This window comes from Cygnus olor, chromosome 3 (assembly GCF_009769625.2).
Source record: "Cygnus olor isolate bCygOlo1 chromosome 3, bCygOlo1.pri.v2, whole genome shotgun sequence".
NCBI lineage: Eukaryota > Metazoa > Chordata > Aves > Anseriformes > Anatidae > Cygnus > Cygnus olor.
Genome location: NC_049171.1, coordinates 70735963 through 70754404, shown reverse-complemented (window position 1 = coordinate 70754404; position 18442 = coordinate 70735963). Strand labels below are relative to the sequence as shown.

Sequence of the window (18442 nt, the reverse complement as noted above, 5' to 3'; positions counted from 1 at the left end):
AAATGCCCTCTTCCCATCCACATTTCACCGTCTTTTACAGGTAAACCAGCAGAAAGGCAGCTCACTGCCAAGTGCCAGAAGGCCTGGCCCAAAACAAGTCTCCTGGAGCACTGGAGCAGGGATGTGCGTGCTTGTCCAGGGCAGATTGGAGGACTCTCCTGTTTGCTATGTGGGAAGAGCAGTTCTTAAGCTGAACAATGATCTGATAGGGGAAGTTCCTGCTGTGTTTTCCCTTCCATTACAGTATATATGAAGTCTCTACGAAAAGTAACAAGGAAATACTGAGTATTGCATTACTAATAGATAGATGATATTCAACTTCACATTACTGTTATGGCAAATGTAGCTGGTGAAAGAGATGATCTCCAGATACAGGAGATTTTTAATTGCATGGGACTGATCTTCTGGGTCACACGTCGGTAGGGCTGGCAAAAACAGCATGCAGCGTTAGCAAGCACTGTGGTCTTTCCCTGTCTGGCAAGCAAGGGACAGCATCCCAGCTACACCTCAGGCTCAGTGCTGGCGCTCAGATCCCAAAAGGGCAAACAAGTCAGGGAGCATTTTAATTATTCTGGGCAGGGTAAGGAAAGCCTTGTGTTTTGTATATGACCTTTGCAATTGTTTGTAAAAGCTCCAGCGTTCTGAAAAATGAAGGGAAGATTGTTTCTTATGCTTTCGTGGTTTGCAGAGGGAGAGCCCCAGCTCGCTGTTTACCCCTGAGTCACCCGCTCGGTGTCGACATGAGCAGTCTACGTGAGCTGCCGCCAGTTAATTCCACCTCAGCAGCAGCGGCTCCTCCTTGCTGCCAGCTAACCGCTGGCACAGAGCTACAGCCACTTCTGCCACAGTGCCTTCCTGCCAGCTTATGAGCCGTTCTTACTGTCACTGAAGCAGCTCGCAGAAGCTTTTCTTTACTGTCTTCCAAAATGTCACAGTGGCTATTGGCTTTAAACTTACATTCTGGAAAGGAATGAGGAGCTGCAGGAGGCAGAAAAAGAGGATAAAACAGTTTTCTGCTTTGAAGGGACGATTGAGTCATTGAATGGAGAAACTGAGGAACAGAAATGCAACCATGCAGTGTATGTAACCCAGAACGTCTCTGAAATTTAGACTCAGGTACAAGGGTTACGTAAAAGACAGCTCTCATTTACTAAATATTCATCATCATCAGTTTACATAGTGGCTCATTTACTCTTCACTTGGAACAGAGGCCCAAGTGTTTAATTATCAAATCACGCGTGTCCTGGCGCGGGAAACACAGGCTGGAGTTCCCAAAGGATAGGAGACAGCTGCTCAACTCGCATTACAATTTCACTGACACTTAAGGGAATTAGCGCAATTAGCAAATGCAAGGCAGAGGAGATTCTCAAGCTGACATTTTTGCACAGGAATCAAGGGAAGCTAATTTTAATCTTCCTGGATGTAGGTTTTCCTGCAGAACAAAATACTGGGAGCAGATGCTGCCACAGACTACGCATATGTTTTTCTTGGAAGAAACCCTATGCTCCTGTGAAATAGTTAACAGGGGCCTGATTCTTCTCTCATTTCTGTAAACAGCCAAGTGTTTACAGCAACATCCCAATGTTAAGTATTACTGTACCAAATCCAGATGTCCCAACTCAAGCAAAACTTTATAAAGTCGAAAGGAATTCTTCTCTGGATAAGGCAAGCTGCAGCTTACTCTTGATGGATGTAACCAGAGCCAAAGTTTACTCTCAGTTGCATTGGCAGGAGCACAGGAACTCCATAAAACCCCAGATTTACAGTGGACTGACTGACAGCAAAATGTGTCCCAAGGTACTGACACTTAACCGAAGGAACCAACCTGTTTAAACATCTCGTTGGAACTGAGCAGTGGCATACCCTAACTTTTGACTTTTTTTCCCCCTGCCGTGACTTTTGTTCAGCTTTTATCTTTGTCACAAGTCCAGATTTTCCCCTTCCCCATGCCATAGCAACACCTTAGAACTTTGTTCCATTAACAAACGATCTTCCTTATTCAGGATACCAAGGATACCTGAGCAAAGGGAAACTAGATACAGCACCATTTCTATTTTTCTTTTTGCATTAGGAGGAAAGCGTTGCCCCCCCAAAACATCAGCTGTGCACTCCCATTTCTCTCATTACTGCTGCATGTCACACACTCCTGTTCTCCACATCTGAATGAGGGTTACAGCTCCCAGTCATCTCCAGCACGCTCCCAAGTCTCCTCAAGCCAGGGGCTCCCTACAGTTGAGCTGTGGAAGCAGCTTGCAGAAGGATATCCCCTGCAGGAGTAGCCAGGAGGCTCTGCTGCCTGTGTTCTTTCTCAGCCTTCAGTCACATCCTCAGCAGGAATGCATCCCTAGCTGGCTGACATCTGGCCAGCAAGTCTGCCAAAGCCAGAGGGATCCTCTACCTCCTTCACAGTGAAACCTGGGCATGAAATGGATGTTTTCAGGATGATCCATTGAAATCCTACTTTCCATTTCTCCTCATGTACATTATACTACAGTATTTAAAATTAAATGGATCTTTGACAACGTGGAAAACTATTTGAAAAAAATAAATGAGGGGGGGACTTAAAAACCTCTCTTCCTTAGTGCAGGTGCTGGTACAGATGACTGTCATAAGACATTGTCACCATTTTAAAAGCCTGTATGTCACTCTTACCAGCTATTTCCTTTCAGTTCAAGGAAATCCCCAGTGTGGACTTTCTATGAGAACCTCATTTAATAACTGGACCCCAAAGGGCATCAGGGCCTTCCTCTAACATACTTAACTCTTCGTTACTTATTTATTCCACACGGTACAACAGATCTACAAAAGCCTTGAACAACTGTTTTTGGTTGCTGTAGTCTTCTGCTACAAAACCTGGCTATTTACATCATAAGCATTTCACCACAGCAGATCTAAGATGCTCTGTTCTGTTAACAGGTGTGGCGTTTCTCCAAGCTCACGCTATCTTTCTTCCAAGGTGTTGCTAGAACGGGCATCTCTCCAGGAAGGTTCACTGGCTCCTTAGCTGAGGAAGGCTGCTGAAAGCAGTTAGCTGAGGTGTAGGTACACGGGAGACAAATCTTGCTCTGCCTGCACACAGCAATGGGGAGCGCTGCAAGGAACAACTGAACAAGTCACAAGGACCTCTGCAGGGCTGCATCAGTACCCAACAACACAGCAGGAGCAGGATCCTGTTAGGTGCCAGCAGGTGCAGCTGAACAGCTCCAGCGCTTGCTGTGCCAACAGCATGGTGTGAGAGGCATCCGAACAGGAACACGTCCATCCTGGCCTCCTGTGAGGCCGATCTCCTCTGCTGCATGCAGGAGGCCAGGGCTCTGGCCTCCTCTCTGCCAGTGCCTGACTTTGTGCGAGTCCTTTCACCAGCCTCGTGTTCTATGGAGCTTCTGTGTGTTTTGGTTGCAAGTCTTCTCTCCCTGCGGAGCAGTTCTACTAGCCATTTTGGATTTGGACTTTTGATGATATCCCAAGCATTTGTGCAGTGCTCACAGAAACAAGGACCAGCTGGAGTACTGACTTAATACTATTCAAAGACACCTTACTTTTAATATAATTTCTCATGCTTTGGCAGAATTTTTTTCTTTTCCAAAACATATCAGTTATTTTCTTCATTCTTCAGGTTCCATCTAGGTATAACTAATTGAACTACTTTTATTTTTTATTCATTTTGTTTTTTAAATGTTAAAAGGAATCATTAATACATGAACTCCAATACAGCAATGGATCAAAGAGGATTCCTAATTATACTAGGGTCTTAAAAATCGTTCCTTGTACATTGGGATTAACCAGGACTGACTTAGAGTTCTAGGAAGGCAAACATGATACAGCTAATCCAACAGACGGCCTAATCAAGTTGTCTCAGCCCCAATCTCTATCTATGGAGCAGGAGACTACAGTGAAGAAACACAACAGAGAAATGTTAACTGTTTCCAGAAGGCAGTAGCTTTAGAGCTGGGTTCAACCACCCACACTGAAAAAAATAATAATTATAGACTCCTAGGCTTCTACACATACTATAATTGTCGTTTTGAGTAACAAGTGAGTAATATATGCAGAGCATTCCCACTAATTGATACTATTTAATGAGCAACATCTACCAGACAACTCAGTGACATGCTGAGGAAAACTAATAGGAACACAAATTATTAAGAACTTTTCTCTCAGAAGAGACACCACCTACTTTTCCACAAACCAGAAAGATAAAAAGGTTATTTAATAAACATTACAACAGTCGGTATTATTCAGGAGAGTAAGACCGAAAAATTGTGTTCACAAAGACTCTGAAATAGCTGCAAACCTTAAGTGACAATGTGATGTAATTCTGAAAACAAATAAAGAATGCAAAACAGAAGCTATCAACAGGAATGCAAAGTTATTCGGAGACAAAGGGAAGATTAAGCCCTACCTTTACCCACCACTGGTAATTTTCAAATAAAAATTTAGTTTTGCTACTTTGTAGATAAATTATTTCACTTAGTGACGCAATCTGTATGATGCAAGAAAACAGGTCAGGTAATCAAAACAATCTTTCTTGACATCATCTAGGAAGTTCAGTTTTGGAACATGATTGAAAACCGCTGTTTTCACTCTCATGGGTTGTTTCTTGACACTGTATAAGTTGATGAGTTTCACTAATGTATTAATAGAATAATTATTCTGTTTCCACACTGAAATCTGTAACTAAATTATCAGCTATAAAATTGTTTGTAAATTCCTGACAAAATGTTTCATACCATGTATTTACATAGAAAATATTTTATCAAAAAGTAGTTTTACTTCAGTAATTTGATGACTAAAATTACTTAACACACAAAAAAATGTAATTTAAATATCTGAGAATTAGTTTGCAAACAAATGATTAATTTAGCATTAACATAGTGATCAAATCATAACATGAATAAATGAGGAACTTGCACAGCTGACACTAAGGCAACTGATCATTGCATTTTAAAAACTGTTCCTATTGAAGTTTAAAACATTACAAAGACTCCAGCTATTCTTTTACAAGCAAGAAGAAATTGATAGTTTTAAAAAAAGCACTCAGAGGAAGGTTATGAAAGAAAATTTGTTCCACATCCCACTGTACATCAGTATGTTCTACCATTACATAGCTATAACAGATTCCGATTTAAGATAAAGTTTTAGAGCTGACAACTACACCAGCAGTTAAGTAGTTGGCTTTAAGGGTTTCTGTATTACTAAAGTTCCTCCTTGGAAATACCCTTTTTTTTTTTTTTTTTTTAAATAACCAATGATGGTATTTTCTTCAAGAAAAATACACAACTCACCCTCTACCATGTCAGCATCATCTGCTGAAATTAAAGACATCAGCATGGAGGCAGCCAGCAAACAACGTGCTGCAAAGCACACCCAGCAAACTTCCCTCTGTGGTTCAAAGCTAGGATATCTTTGAAGACCACTCTATATCTTTGCCCTTCCAACTGCTTTCTTTGGTGGGAGTACAAGTTTTTTTTGTTATTGTTTTCAGTAGAAAGTGAAAGAATCCCTCAAGACATTAAGTGCAAGGTCACGGTTTCCCGTTCTAAAACTTCTCCACAGAAACAAGTGTTTCAAAAAAAAGATTACCAAATGGCATCCTGCACCCAACAATAGGATTCCTAACATGCCAAGTCAGTGGAGACCAAGCCTACTTGGAAAGCCTTTTCTACCTATTTTAGAATTGATCCCCCAGGACAGGACCCACCCTTACTTGTTCGTTTTTCTCTTGTGCTGTAGCAGCAGCATAGCATGTCCTTCATTAGGCAGGAGAAGAGCCCCTCTCACTTCATCCACTGTGTCCACCCTTTGATGGTTTATGTCCTTGCATCATACTACAGAGGCTTTTAATGAGAGCTATAAATGACTCAGAGGCACCCACCTTTGTTAAGAATGAGTAACAAAAAAGAAATACGTGCTCCACAGAGAGAGCAGAAAGTCCTTTTCAATAGTGGCAGCCTGCTAACAAATGAAGGATGTATTAAAAACTGTAGAAAATTTAGATTTGTAGATTTACAGGAAAACTATGCTTACAAGATGCCTGATGATCAAGGTACACAAAGAAGAAAGATTCCCCCCCAAATATTTTGGGCACAGCCCTCTTCTGACACAGCAGGTTTAGACCTTCGGCAAGACCTGGCCACCCTGCTTCCCTGCCCAATGGGACTGTTGTAGGCTTATGGCCTTCTGTGCCTCTGCTGACATGGGAGATCACTGGTTGCAAAATTTCCCAAGAGTGGCAATTACAAAGTCCACTGTCTTGTCCCATCAGAGACACTCGTGCATTTACAGCAGAAGTGATTAATTACCTTTCCTTTATTAAGCAGAACTTGACAGTTTGTTTCAGGGGCTCTATACATTTGCATTATTTCAGTTTTAACCATTTGATATTTGTGTTATCCTTCACAAATCCACAGCATAAGTTTGGCTATAGAGTCCTACAACTTCTCTTAGGTGCACGTTAAGGCATGTATTACGGGCAAAACTTTTCAATATTCCTGCTCGTTCAACTACTGCAAGTCCCTCTATATTCATATCCCAAGATTTCAGCAGGAAAACAGCTATAATCTCAAACCATGAACACACAGAAACATGCCACTGCATTAGATGAATGTTGAGCTCCAGTGAATAAGTTACATTTATGATCTGTCACCCTTTGTTTATTCACTGCTCATATCAGTGACTCATTCCTCCCACAGGAAGAACAGTAGAAGGGCACTCGGGGGAGGTTTTTACCAACTATTCCTCAAAAAGTTCTCTCTCCCAAGCCCTTGTTCCCCCCAGCTCCATCCAGTCTTGCCCCACAGCAGCAGATACATCAGTAGCAGCAGGTATGAAAGGATTGCCAGGACTCGCATGTACTCCCTCCATCTCTTTTCTGCCTGGTGATGAAATGCTCTGAGCTTTTCACCTCTGTAAGAGGAGCTATATGACAATGTCTTTTCATCAGATCTGATTTCAAAATCTAACAATGATGGCAGCAGTTACTACAGTATAATCATTTCCACAAAGTTATATATTGCTTTACTAAGACTTCCTAGAAGAGAGACAACACATGCATGTGCTTTCTTAGCTGCTGGTCCACTTCCAGCATGGATCAGACACAGCATGCTCTTGGTAGTATTTTAAGGATAAGGATAGTGCTACGAAGGGGGCATGCTTCTAGGAGAATGGCAGTGTGCTTCGCAAGGTCTTATGTCACATTTACATATATTTGCTGCAAATAGAGCGCATATAAAAAAAAGTCCCATATCAAACAGTGCAGGGAGGAGCTGTTAGCTTTGCACCTCTACTACTTTAGTTTACTTTCCAGCACGCTGGGAGAAGCTGGAACAGAAATTAATACTTCTACTTGCAGGTGTTACATACACATTTGTAACATAAACTTGCACTATTTTACATAGGAGAAGGAAGAATTAGAATGACTGTCAGTTGCCTATACAAATCTTTTGTGATCAGGAATTGGCCACTGTTTAAGAACAGATCAGAAACTTTTTGCAACCAAGATTTCCTGTTGCAGTATCTGGGTTTCTAAAGGGACGATAGAAGAGGCAGTCCCAGAAACTATGGCTCCACAGCTCAACATAGTATGTAGCATTTGGAAATTAAATAAATTAAAATTAAAGTAAATCACCCTAGGATGACTTAAGTTGGCTTTCACACTGCCTAAGTAAATCTCCAGTTTGATGACATAAAGGTGGGTGGTCAGTCAAATATGCCCTCTATTCCTCCATCATTTGTTCTTCAAAGCCTACAGCATAGAATAAAAAAGCCCACTCACATGGAGGGGAGAGAAAGAAAACGAAAAATTTCACAGTTGGCGAACATGCAATAAATATGTCAAATATAATGCCTTTTTCCTGTTTTCTTTAATCTTTGTTCTCTATCTTATTGACTTAACCCAAAGCTGATTTTTATAAGCATAGTAATGGCTCTGTACTGATGCACAATTTTGATAGCAAACATTTGATTATCCAAGACCACACGCTGAATATGTATATGAATATATGTATGCTCTATTAGTGCAGAACAAGCCATTAAAGATGGCTGAACACACCTTGGTGTTTAAGTGCTATTGCCTTATGCTCAGAGAGTGACAGGACAAACCACCAGCAGGGTAACAAGAACAGCAGTCTAGATTTTCTTCCTTTACCTAGTAATAGTCACAAGAAACCCTAGATTCATTGACAGTTCTTCAACAAATGATGGTGGCCTGTTAGCACACAAAGGGCAAACACACAGTGACACAGTGTGAATCCTAACTCTCTAGCCCCATAACAAAATGGGAGGAAAAGAGACAAAAAAAGATCTAAGCCAGCTTACACAAACAACTTACATTTTAAAACACCCTGTAAACAATCAGACCTTACACTTGGTTGAATAAATACATAAAACAAAGTGACTTGTGATTTAAGACCTGGAAGCTTGACATATTGTATATAAGAGGAAATGAAGCCAGAGGTTTACAGAAATCCCACACTCAATTTTCAAAGTAGAGTTTATTCTAGTTTTTAGAAACCCTGCTTCGTTTACTTTCTCCCCAGCTGACTTAGTACCTTAACTACAGTTGAAAGTTGCAAGTTCAGCTGACTGTGCTCTTTAAAATGACTACTTTTGATTGACTTGAAATCAGTAATGCAATGACTCAAGAGTTCCCACCTTTGTCCTTCTTTGAAGAGGAGGAGAAGACAGAAGATGCAACAGGACTTGTGATAGTGGTTCACGTGTTCAGTTTATGAATACAAAACCTACAGACTTTAGAACTAAAAACTTTTAAGCCTCACTGATTGTTCAGTAATTAGTTTACCAGACCTTCCTATATGCCATTTGTACAATATAAAACCAGAAATACAAAAATTAATAGAATGAAATTCAAAATCATCAGTGAATAGGGGTAAACATATTACAGCTGCAAAAACAAAAAAAATAGGCTAATTTTCCTCCCTCACTTTTCCTCTGGCACACTAAACTAGTTTTACTGCAGCCATTTCATGGATTGTGACTCACCTACTCTACTTCCACTGGCCAAACACATTCTTTGTAATAAGCTGAGCAAGCCACGAGAGACAGAGGGAGGGAGACATGCAGACAGACAGACTGCTTGGGTCTCCTTTTCATTCACAGTATGAATTTCCTGTAACTTATAGCAGATAACCTTGTAAAGAGTGTACTTGTTTCAGGCAACCAAAAAAGGAAGAAAAACATAGGCACAGTAGCTTTGCAACTAGCCTGTCTATAGACATGCTCATCATGTAGATTTTAAGCAGTACGTCTAAGTTACAAAAAAAAAAACAGGTTCCATTTGTAGCTAGATGAAATAATAGTTGCTATTAAAATAATTGAGACTCCTGGAAAGCGTAATATGGTCAATAAGGACTGCAGAAAGGGGTGGAAAGAGAACAGCATGTATTCTTTCCAGTGATTGCACTGTTTGTGTCAGAAAAGACAGTGCTAGAAAGTTGCCAACTGGTCCTCACCCACTAATCCAGACAGAATCCTACAGGAGGAAGTATGTCTAATTATAGTTTTAATGAAAAACTTCTGTAGGATCCCACTCACACTTGTATTGAAGTGTAGTTACTTTTAAAGTAGAGGACACACTGCTGGCAGACAACTTGAATATCTACAGATACTGGCAGAAAAGAGTTTTTGGAAGACCCATCTCATAAGAAGCATCATCAAGTCCTATATCCATTCTTTAATATGCATGAGAAAACTGAGGCAAATGCTCTTTTGCAGTATTAGGCCTGCATGAAACTATAGCATATCCCGGACTGTCATTACCATGCAAGGGAGTTACCTAACAAATCAAGATGAAAATGTCTTCCTGGCATAGACTGATTTAGAGAGCAAAATGGCCCTTGACTTACAAACTCATCTTAAACATCCACAGTGAGATTTATGGAGCTCAATTTAACACAATGAGGGAATGCACTCCTGAGTTTCCAATACTGATGTTTTCTGTAGATTAAGATCTTCTGTTTGCATCAAGCTTTTACAGATGCCTAACTGAGGTGGCAGCTCTCTTTTACAAGGCTTTGAACTTTTATACATGGATAGAAAACTGTCCTGAAATCATCACCAACTAGAGAAAAAAAAGCATTAGTTATTTTACAGCTATGGAACTGAAAGAGATGAAAGGTTAGTGTTGAGTTCTTTGGAATCAGCTGGATCCTCATTTTACAGGGACTGCACTGGAAAAGACATGTAAATATAAGTTGGCAGTATTATTTCACAGGAGAACACATGAGAAGCTAGTACATTACTGCGTCCACTCAAATACTGCAGTCAGTATTTGCAGACTTCTGCTTTCTGTGGAAAACACCATTTCTATTGGCATATCAGAACAATTAAGATAAGACAAAGATCATTCCACCTAAGGTATTGTCTTTTAAGAGCGCTCTGATAGAGCAAAAATCGCAGCACCATGAAAACATGCTTACTCTGTAGTCAATAAGAGAAAAGCACTGCAGTTGTACAAGCTGCAGCCTTAACTGAAAAATAAGTTCATTTCCCAAGCTGTCTTAAAAACATCTGAAAGAACACTTGAAAGAAACAAAATGCTGCAAAGAATAGCAGACAGTGGTAAATTACAGTTCAATTTCTTTTTCAATATTATTCTTTAAATTTAGTCTATGTACTTAATATTATGTGAAATTAGTACAAACTATTTTATTACCGACTCTGGCTACATACACACCAATGATTCAACCTTACAACTGTAAGAAGTGTATTAATGTTATGCCTCCAGAGCTCTGGGTTCTGGCACGCCAGTCCTCAGTGCTCAGAATCAGGTCTCTGGCATTGCATGCTGTTACGTAAGCATTAAAAAACAGTCAGGACTAAACCATCTCACGCATTGCTTGATGAGAAGCTATGCTTTTGGCTTGGAATCCAAACCCCACATTTTTGTAAATAAACATTTAAACAGCCATCTTTATACAAACAAGCCAAGAACTTGCAGAGCTTAGGAAACCTTTCACAGCAGATATTTTTCAGTTTGCTTCTGACAATGATTATTCCCACAACAAGCTATTTAAAATGGGAGCTATGAATGTAAACATTATTTGCTTCCACATTTTTTAAACAGATATATAATTTCTCACAGTGAACAGAAGCTCCTTGTTCCACCACATTACATTGTACAGTATTGAAATTCTCTGAGGATGATGAGAAAACTGGAATGTTGCTGCCCTTAAAGTTCCTAGAGTGTCTGTACAGCGTGATCTCCAATACACTGTAGAATAATTTAGGCTGGAAGGGATCCATGGAGGTCATCTGGTCCAACACACCACTCAACGTAGGGCCAACTCTGAAGCTAGATCAGGTTGCTCAGTGTCATTTGAGTTCCAAATACGTTCAAGGATGGAGATGTCACAGTCTGTGCAAACTGTTTGATCACTCTCATTGAAAAAAGTCTACTATGTACTCAATTTCCCTTGCTGCAAACTGTAATCTGCAAAACAGTGATCCCCAAAACAAAATATATAAATATGACTAGTACATATTACAAATACAGGAAATAAAGAATCATTGTCTGTAAATTTACAGAAATAGTCTTTAGAATAAGTTATCTAATTGGCCCAGATGGACAACAGAATGCCAAAGACGGACTTCTTGATGCAATACTAGTCATGTAATTCAATTCACATTTGGTGTCAGCAAAGGAAAATCTGTTTGCCATGCAGATAGGCTTAATACCCAAAAGGCTACCAGTTGCAACTTAAATAAAACGTTCTTGAAAACAGAAAAACAAGAATTATATGGCAAGTCTATTTAGCAGGCATAAGAATAAAAATTCTAACACTGAGATTTCTTAAAGGACTCATTTTAGTTAATCTCAAGTAAGATTTCTAAAATATACAAAAAACACTGTCTGCTAAAACAGTAAATACTGTACTCTGAAGGAAGTAGCCTGTTGCTTATGCATACATTTTCACATTCTCTAAACATAACACTGTGTAACTGACCTTGCTTGACGTTAAGTAAATGTGTGTCCATAACCTATGCCAAAAGGTTTAGAATTTATCTTGCCTACCTTCAGCATCTTAAAAGTCAGCCTAGATTTGTTTTCTAAACTCTTTCTATAGTCAGCTGAGATAGTGTACAGTGTTCTCACACACATAAAGATGAAAAATTCTGCAAAAGTTTCACCCCTTCACTGATTAACTAACTTAGACTAGGTACCTACCATTTAGACTGCCTAACTTAATCTCATATTTTGAATATTTAGACTGATGCATCTTTGAGAGGGACAAATAGACAAAAAAAATCAGGAGGAGAAAGTGTACATAAGCACTGAATGTTTATAAAGTGATCTGCAGCTTAACCAATTATTTTTTTAAAAAAATCTGTAACAATTTTTTTTTTTGTTTAAACAAAGCACTAAAGTAGTCATGGTTTTAATAGTAAGTGAAAAACATGTACATTATGTTCAAGTGTTTAACGGAGTTCCAGACCAACACACATACAAAAAGCATAATTTAATTTATCATTTTGTAGTGAGTGAGCATTAACAACGAAATTTGTCACACAAGTCTTTATGAATATCTAAAAGCCTAATACAAATATCCAAATGATTAATAAAGATTAAAGTGTTACCAGTAAGACATTCAGTAGCTTGGCATTAAATGCTAACAACCCTAGAAGCCCTTTCTAGAAGAATATTAATTTACAGTCATTCTTCCTAACAATTCTTTGTACAGTAAAAAAAAAGTAGATTTGTGTTTTTCTGCTTCCCTCTCCCACCCCACCACCCACATAGTTTTGCTCTCATACTGAATCACTAACCAATCCAACCTGATGGTAAAAATCCAGCAGTTCAAGATCTCAGTTTCAACATCCAGCTCAAATGTTCTTTGGAAATAAAATCCAGATTTTTGTTTAATGTGCAAAGTGCAAGTTTTCTCCAGTGCTATCAGAAACGTGTGCTGCTAAGAATGTCACCACAGAATAAAATGTTAACAATTAGAAGACTTTTCTATTTCCGATAGCTCTATTAAGGACACGTTAGATGGTATTTAAATGAATGACAGATCAAGTGGACTATATACAGGTGCTTATTAGATCAGGTACTTTCTGATATCACGAGGTCAAATCAATGTTTTTACTCAAGTTCTTCAGTTTCCTCTGTAAAAAGGTCAGCCAAATCTGCCACTGTCAGAACTGAAGCTTCTGACTGTTTCATGGAAGAGCTTGTGTGGCTGTAGGAAAAAATTGCATGCAGACATCAGAGAAGGAATCAACTTAAATAACAACCTGTATGTACTGAAGACAGACCACCACATCGTTCAGAGTCCAATAAATGTTGGGCTATGAGCTCAGCAAAAAAAAAGTTACACTTTCTATTAGGAGAAGTGCATACATTCATCAGCTACTTCTGATGCACAATTTCAGTAAGATACTAAGTCTACCTACTGTCCTTAACATGGTGATCACCAAACACTTGAGAGGCAACATAACATGGGATCGCAGGATCATAGACTTGCTTAGGTTGGAAGGGACCTTACAGATCACCTAGTTCCAACCTCAATAATTATGGGGATAACCCACTTTGTCCTGTTAATGTTTAGGGGATTGGCTTCAGATTCCAAGCATAAGGTTTGATGCTACTTTCAAAACATTAGCCCTCATTAGATCACTGTATATTTATCTGAACTTTATAAGCAAAAGTAGTGCTACTTAACAGATATGGAAACTGATTAAACTATTCTTTCAAAACTAAAGGTGAAAAATTTACATGCAAGTCTCTGGCTGTAGTTATTTAAGTCTCTTTTTATAACAACCAGAAAAGCTAGAAAAGTCACTCATTTTCCTAAACTAGTGTTTCTTCCTAGATTTGTTATGTGTATACAGTACAGTTAAAGAGGTACAAAACTCTTGTATTTTCTGTACAAAGAATGCGAATACCACTTAAGTTCTAGTCCTAGTCTTTTAGTGATTACAGTTTTTGGAAAAGAACCAGTGAAAATTGCTTTCTGTGTCTGCAGACCAGACCACCTTACGAGCTGGCATCTTGACAACTCTTGCACTGACTGCAAAACCAACCCGTGCGACACAGAAGTGTCAAGTCTCGGTTTGTAGAATTTAAAAATGATGAAAGAAAGAATAAGATCATATCTTAGAGCTTGCTTAGAGCATGCTGTCATTTCAGTGGCAAACTTAGTACTACTCCATTAATATCAGTGTTTATGGCAACGGAAATAGGTAAAATGAAACGGCAAATCATAATACACAGTGCATTAATCGGGCTTTTCTGAAATAAAATATACAAAATGTAAAAATATTCTCCAGAGAATTAAAATACCTTAATCTTCCAGTTACTGTAATCAACATAAAAGAAATTTTTCACATTATAAAGCTTTGTTTCAACCGAAAGACTTTGAAGGAGAGCAGAAAAGTTTTTTTTTTTTTATATGTGTACCTAATCGTAACAAAAGTACAGCTGAGAAACTCCTTTTCAGTGTCATTGCAATAAGTGTTTAAAAAATTCAGCACATACCTTCTATCTACAGTTTTCAGCATAGTCTGCATTCTTTCTTCTATTGTTGCTTTTATCAGGAATCTATGAACAATTGTAGATCTGAACGTGTTCAAAAAAAAGAAAAAAGTGAACAGAAGATATGCTGTTACTCTCAAAAATTCAAGATCACTTGTCTTATACTGATTATTTTAAGACTGAAAAAATGCCCCTATTTTAAGGCAGGTGGTGATTAGTAACTTTCACTGACATTTAAGGATGCTTAGTGCCTCCAAGATCACACAATTCTACTTGGCTGGATCACATACTAAATTAGCATAAGCTGTGTTAACTAAAATCCTAAAGCAGACACTGGGCAAAGTTTTACTTTGTGTCCCTATTACAAACAAACAGTCCTTGAGAGTTTCCCATGTGGCTTAAAGTAATGATTTTGGCTCACTCTTTATATACAATGTTTATACTGCATCATCACAAGTCAGTCCAAGAAGCAGAGTTTGGTGCAAGGGATAATAAACTCGTTCCCAGAGTTTTAGTAACATTGTTCTTGAAGATGGCAAAACTGTATAAAAATGTTAAAGTCAGTAAATGCAAAACTTCAAACACGAGTAAAACTTAAAGTCAGTAAGCACAGAACAAAATGAAGACCCCATTTGTAAAATTATGTTTAAAAAAAAGCTATAGTGAGATAAAAGAAATGTTGAGTATAAGAAAATGAAACAGAAAAAAGTCAGTTTCAGAGATGATGTAAAAATCATTCAGAAACTCCTCAATGTAAACATTTTTCAATATATGAACCCTTGAAAGTGATTGGATGTTTTTCAGAAATTAAATTGAAAATTTGTTAGGTAACATTACACAGTGGAATATTTTGGGGGAATACTTTGTGATTCATAGGCAAAGGTATACCTGCCAAAGAGAGAAGTAAGTAAGAACTCAACTGAGCTAGTAATAGTTATACCCATGAAACTAAGCAGAACACTTCCTTACGCTCACTGGACTTGAATACAGCTCTTTTTCAAAAAAAGTTTGCTGAAGTCTGATTTTTATGAAGCATAGTACATTCTTGCTGGTTTTTATTGCAAGGTTTCTACCAGACCTCTTAGGCCAGCATCAAGTAAAATTATAATGCAGGCTTTTGCAATTGATCTTTCCTACATCCTTACCATTAATTCAAAATCTTTACTAACACACACAAATATCCACCTGTCCATATGCATTCTTTCACATATATGCTCATTCATGCCCTCTCCTTTTGCTTCCATTTCCAAAACACAAACCCCATTATTATTATTCCAGAATATTACTCCAGAATTGATTTTAACTACGTTTCTAACTTCATGCGCAGGGTTCTTTCATTATTATTTTTCAAGTAACATGAAACCTGAGGAGAAATATTTGCATATAATTCATTCAGGACAAACTTTCCAAAAGTTAAGTGTTCAGTACTACTCAAAATCTAAAACACAAACAAAAGATATGGAAACTCAGTCTCTCAAAATGAGATACTCAGAGGTGAAAGAAGAACTGTGAAAAGCTAATCAGCTTTACGGAGTGTGCTGTAACTGGTCTAATGTCCTGCTGTTAACATGAGAAATAACTGCAAAACTATTTTGGAGAAAGTTTCTCTATAAAACTTTATGGAAAGTAATAATGCAAAGAGAAGGAACTAAATTTATTTGTACAAAATAATCTTCCTCTGATAAACCTATATGACCTCCTGTTTTACTTAAGACAAAATATCCACTTAAATCATAGCATTTTTCTTAAACATTAACGAATTACTCAATTACTTACCATGAGATGACTAGTACTGTAAAGTACTAAAAAGAGAAAGTCATTTATTTGAATAATTCAAATTAGTATTTCTATAAAGAATAATTTCCTTTTAAAATACATTTTCTCTTTAAGAAGCATTGCAGCTACAGAAAAGTGTTCTATAGCAGTGATAAAATATTCTCTGCTTTCAAACTACAAGGTAATATTTTACCCCAACAGAGCAGGGCAGCTCAACGGTATAATCACAATACAATTTCTTAAAATCTCTGCTTAGAAATTCAATAGAATCAAGATGAATACACTGCAGGGGAAAAACTGTTTTGATTTATGGTTTGTTATGATTTATTCTCTTTTGATTCTCCTTCACTCTCCAAGCTTTTGCTTCTTGTGCTGTTTGCAAAACTACTTCCACAAAAACGTGAACACTGAATAGTTAAGTCACTGCTTCCATGTCCCCAAACTTTTTGCAACTTTCAGATGGTTTTCATAGATTTTCTTCAATACATTAAAGAAAATCTTTCAATGTTATTTTACATTTTTATAAGATTTTAAATATATATCTTTATATATATGTATTGTATATGCATATATGTACTTTCTGAGCCCTTCTAACCATAGAAAATGAGAAATACTTGAAAAAATAGCAATCAATGTAACAGTTAGAACATAGTCCACATAGACTAGTACTCTGTCTTCAGCAGCAGCTAAAGCCTGCTAAATACTATTTAAAAATACAGACAAGGTCTACAGACTATTTTTCTCTGGTACTCTTCTACCCTCTAACCATTTGCAGATCAAGTACTTGAACCAGATGTGGTATCCAGGAATTTTTCTTCTGAATTTATTCAGTTTCTCTGTTAACTAAGTTAAGTATGGGCAGGACTCTAATCTAAGAGTGATCAGGGCATTCTCTTAAGTGGTATAATCACTCAATTCCCAAGGCAATAGAAGAAGCCAGAAGGTTGGCCTCAGACATCCTCGCGAAGGCTGCATTTTAACAGGTGAAATGATTCCCACTATAACAGCTTCCATTTTTAAGAGGGAAGAGAAAAAAACAAAACCCGACTTAACACAGCTTGTAATCTGGAGCTGGGAATGACCAGACAGAATAAGCCTCTCAGGGAAACTAGGATGAACTAAGTTCAGGCAATGCCTGAACTTAGCCACATATGACATAAATGGTGAGTTGCTCAAACCTGCAAAGCTAAGACATTTCTGGACATGCCTAGAAGTAGAACTTCAAAGTTAAAAACAAAGGAATTGAAGGCAAACAAATTAGTGCAGCAGCTGAACAAGGGTTTTCAGGATTTTGGACTCAAGACCCTACACTCTTGCTAAACTTCTAAATTTGCAGTTTGCCTCTGCATCTTACCCCAATAGAACAAGAGCTCCCAAAAGTACATGTTGTGGACTTTTATCAAGCTTTTCATTATTATTATTGTTTCTGTTCCTCATGTGATCATCTTTAAAAATACAGTCCCTATGAATAGCCTCATCTCCAGAACTGAGAAGTTCAGTGAATTGATTTATTCCAATTACAGTATGCAGGTCTACTCTGGACCTCTAAGACCATCTAAACCTCTTAAAGCAATTTGAGCTCTTACTTTGTCTGGCCAATACGATGTACTCTGCCAATGGCTTGAAGCTCATGTGCAGGATTCAGAATGGGTTCCACAAGCAGAACATGAGTCGCTTCGATTATGTTTAGTCCATTGGAACCAGTATGAAGGGGCAGCAGCAAAATATTGATCTTGGGATCGTATTTAAATGCAGAGAGATTTTCCTAAAAGACAAACATCACAGCAGCATGACAGAAGTTCCTGAATAAAGAGCATGGGGACATCTTCATATTTTCAAGAAATTATAGCAGATACTCCAGGCCCCATACTGACGGTCTGTAGCCTAACTGATACAAGCCCTGTCATCACCAAACAGGTACCAGACAGGTTATCAGGAAGGCGAGGATTTCTTGCAACACTGATTAGTGTCTCATCCTTAGTATTTCAACATTGGCACGAACATGCCAACATGTCTCTCTCAAAAGGGAATGTACTATTTTATCTTCAAAGGTTTTAAATTATGGCAAATATGATTTTTAGAATTCAGAGACCAAAGATTCTGCTAAACAAATTTGCTGCTCTTTTAGTTTCTCAAATGAAGCAATGAAGTAAAAGGATCAAATTAACTTCTAAG

The 18442-nt window shown here is 38.1% G+C and overlaps 1 protein-coding gene across 2 annotated transcripts in view; it reads right to left on the bottom strand.

Moving 5' to 3' along the window:
• Positions 1-5241: 5241 nt before the first annotated feature.
• SHPRH (SNF2 histone linker PHD RING helicase) overlaps positions 5242-18442 on the bottom strand; it is a 51018-nt gene continuing 37817 nt past the window's right edge. For both annotated transcript variants that reach the window (XM_040554370.1, XM_040554371.1), the window contains exons 29-31: positions 17854-18032; positions 14495-14575; positions 5242-13196 (exon numbers count right to left, since the gene is read on the bottom strand). In XM_040554370.1, the coding sequence (XP_040410304.1) occupies positions 13100-13196; positions 14495-14575; positions 17854-18032 (357 nt within the window). In that variant the 3' untranslated portion in view covers positions 5242-13099. The remainder of the gene's footprint in view (positions 13197-14494; positions 14576-17853; positions 18033-18442) is intronic.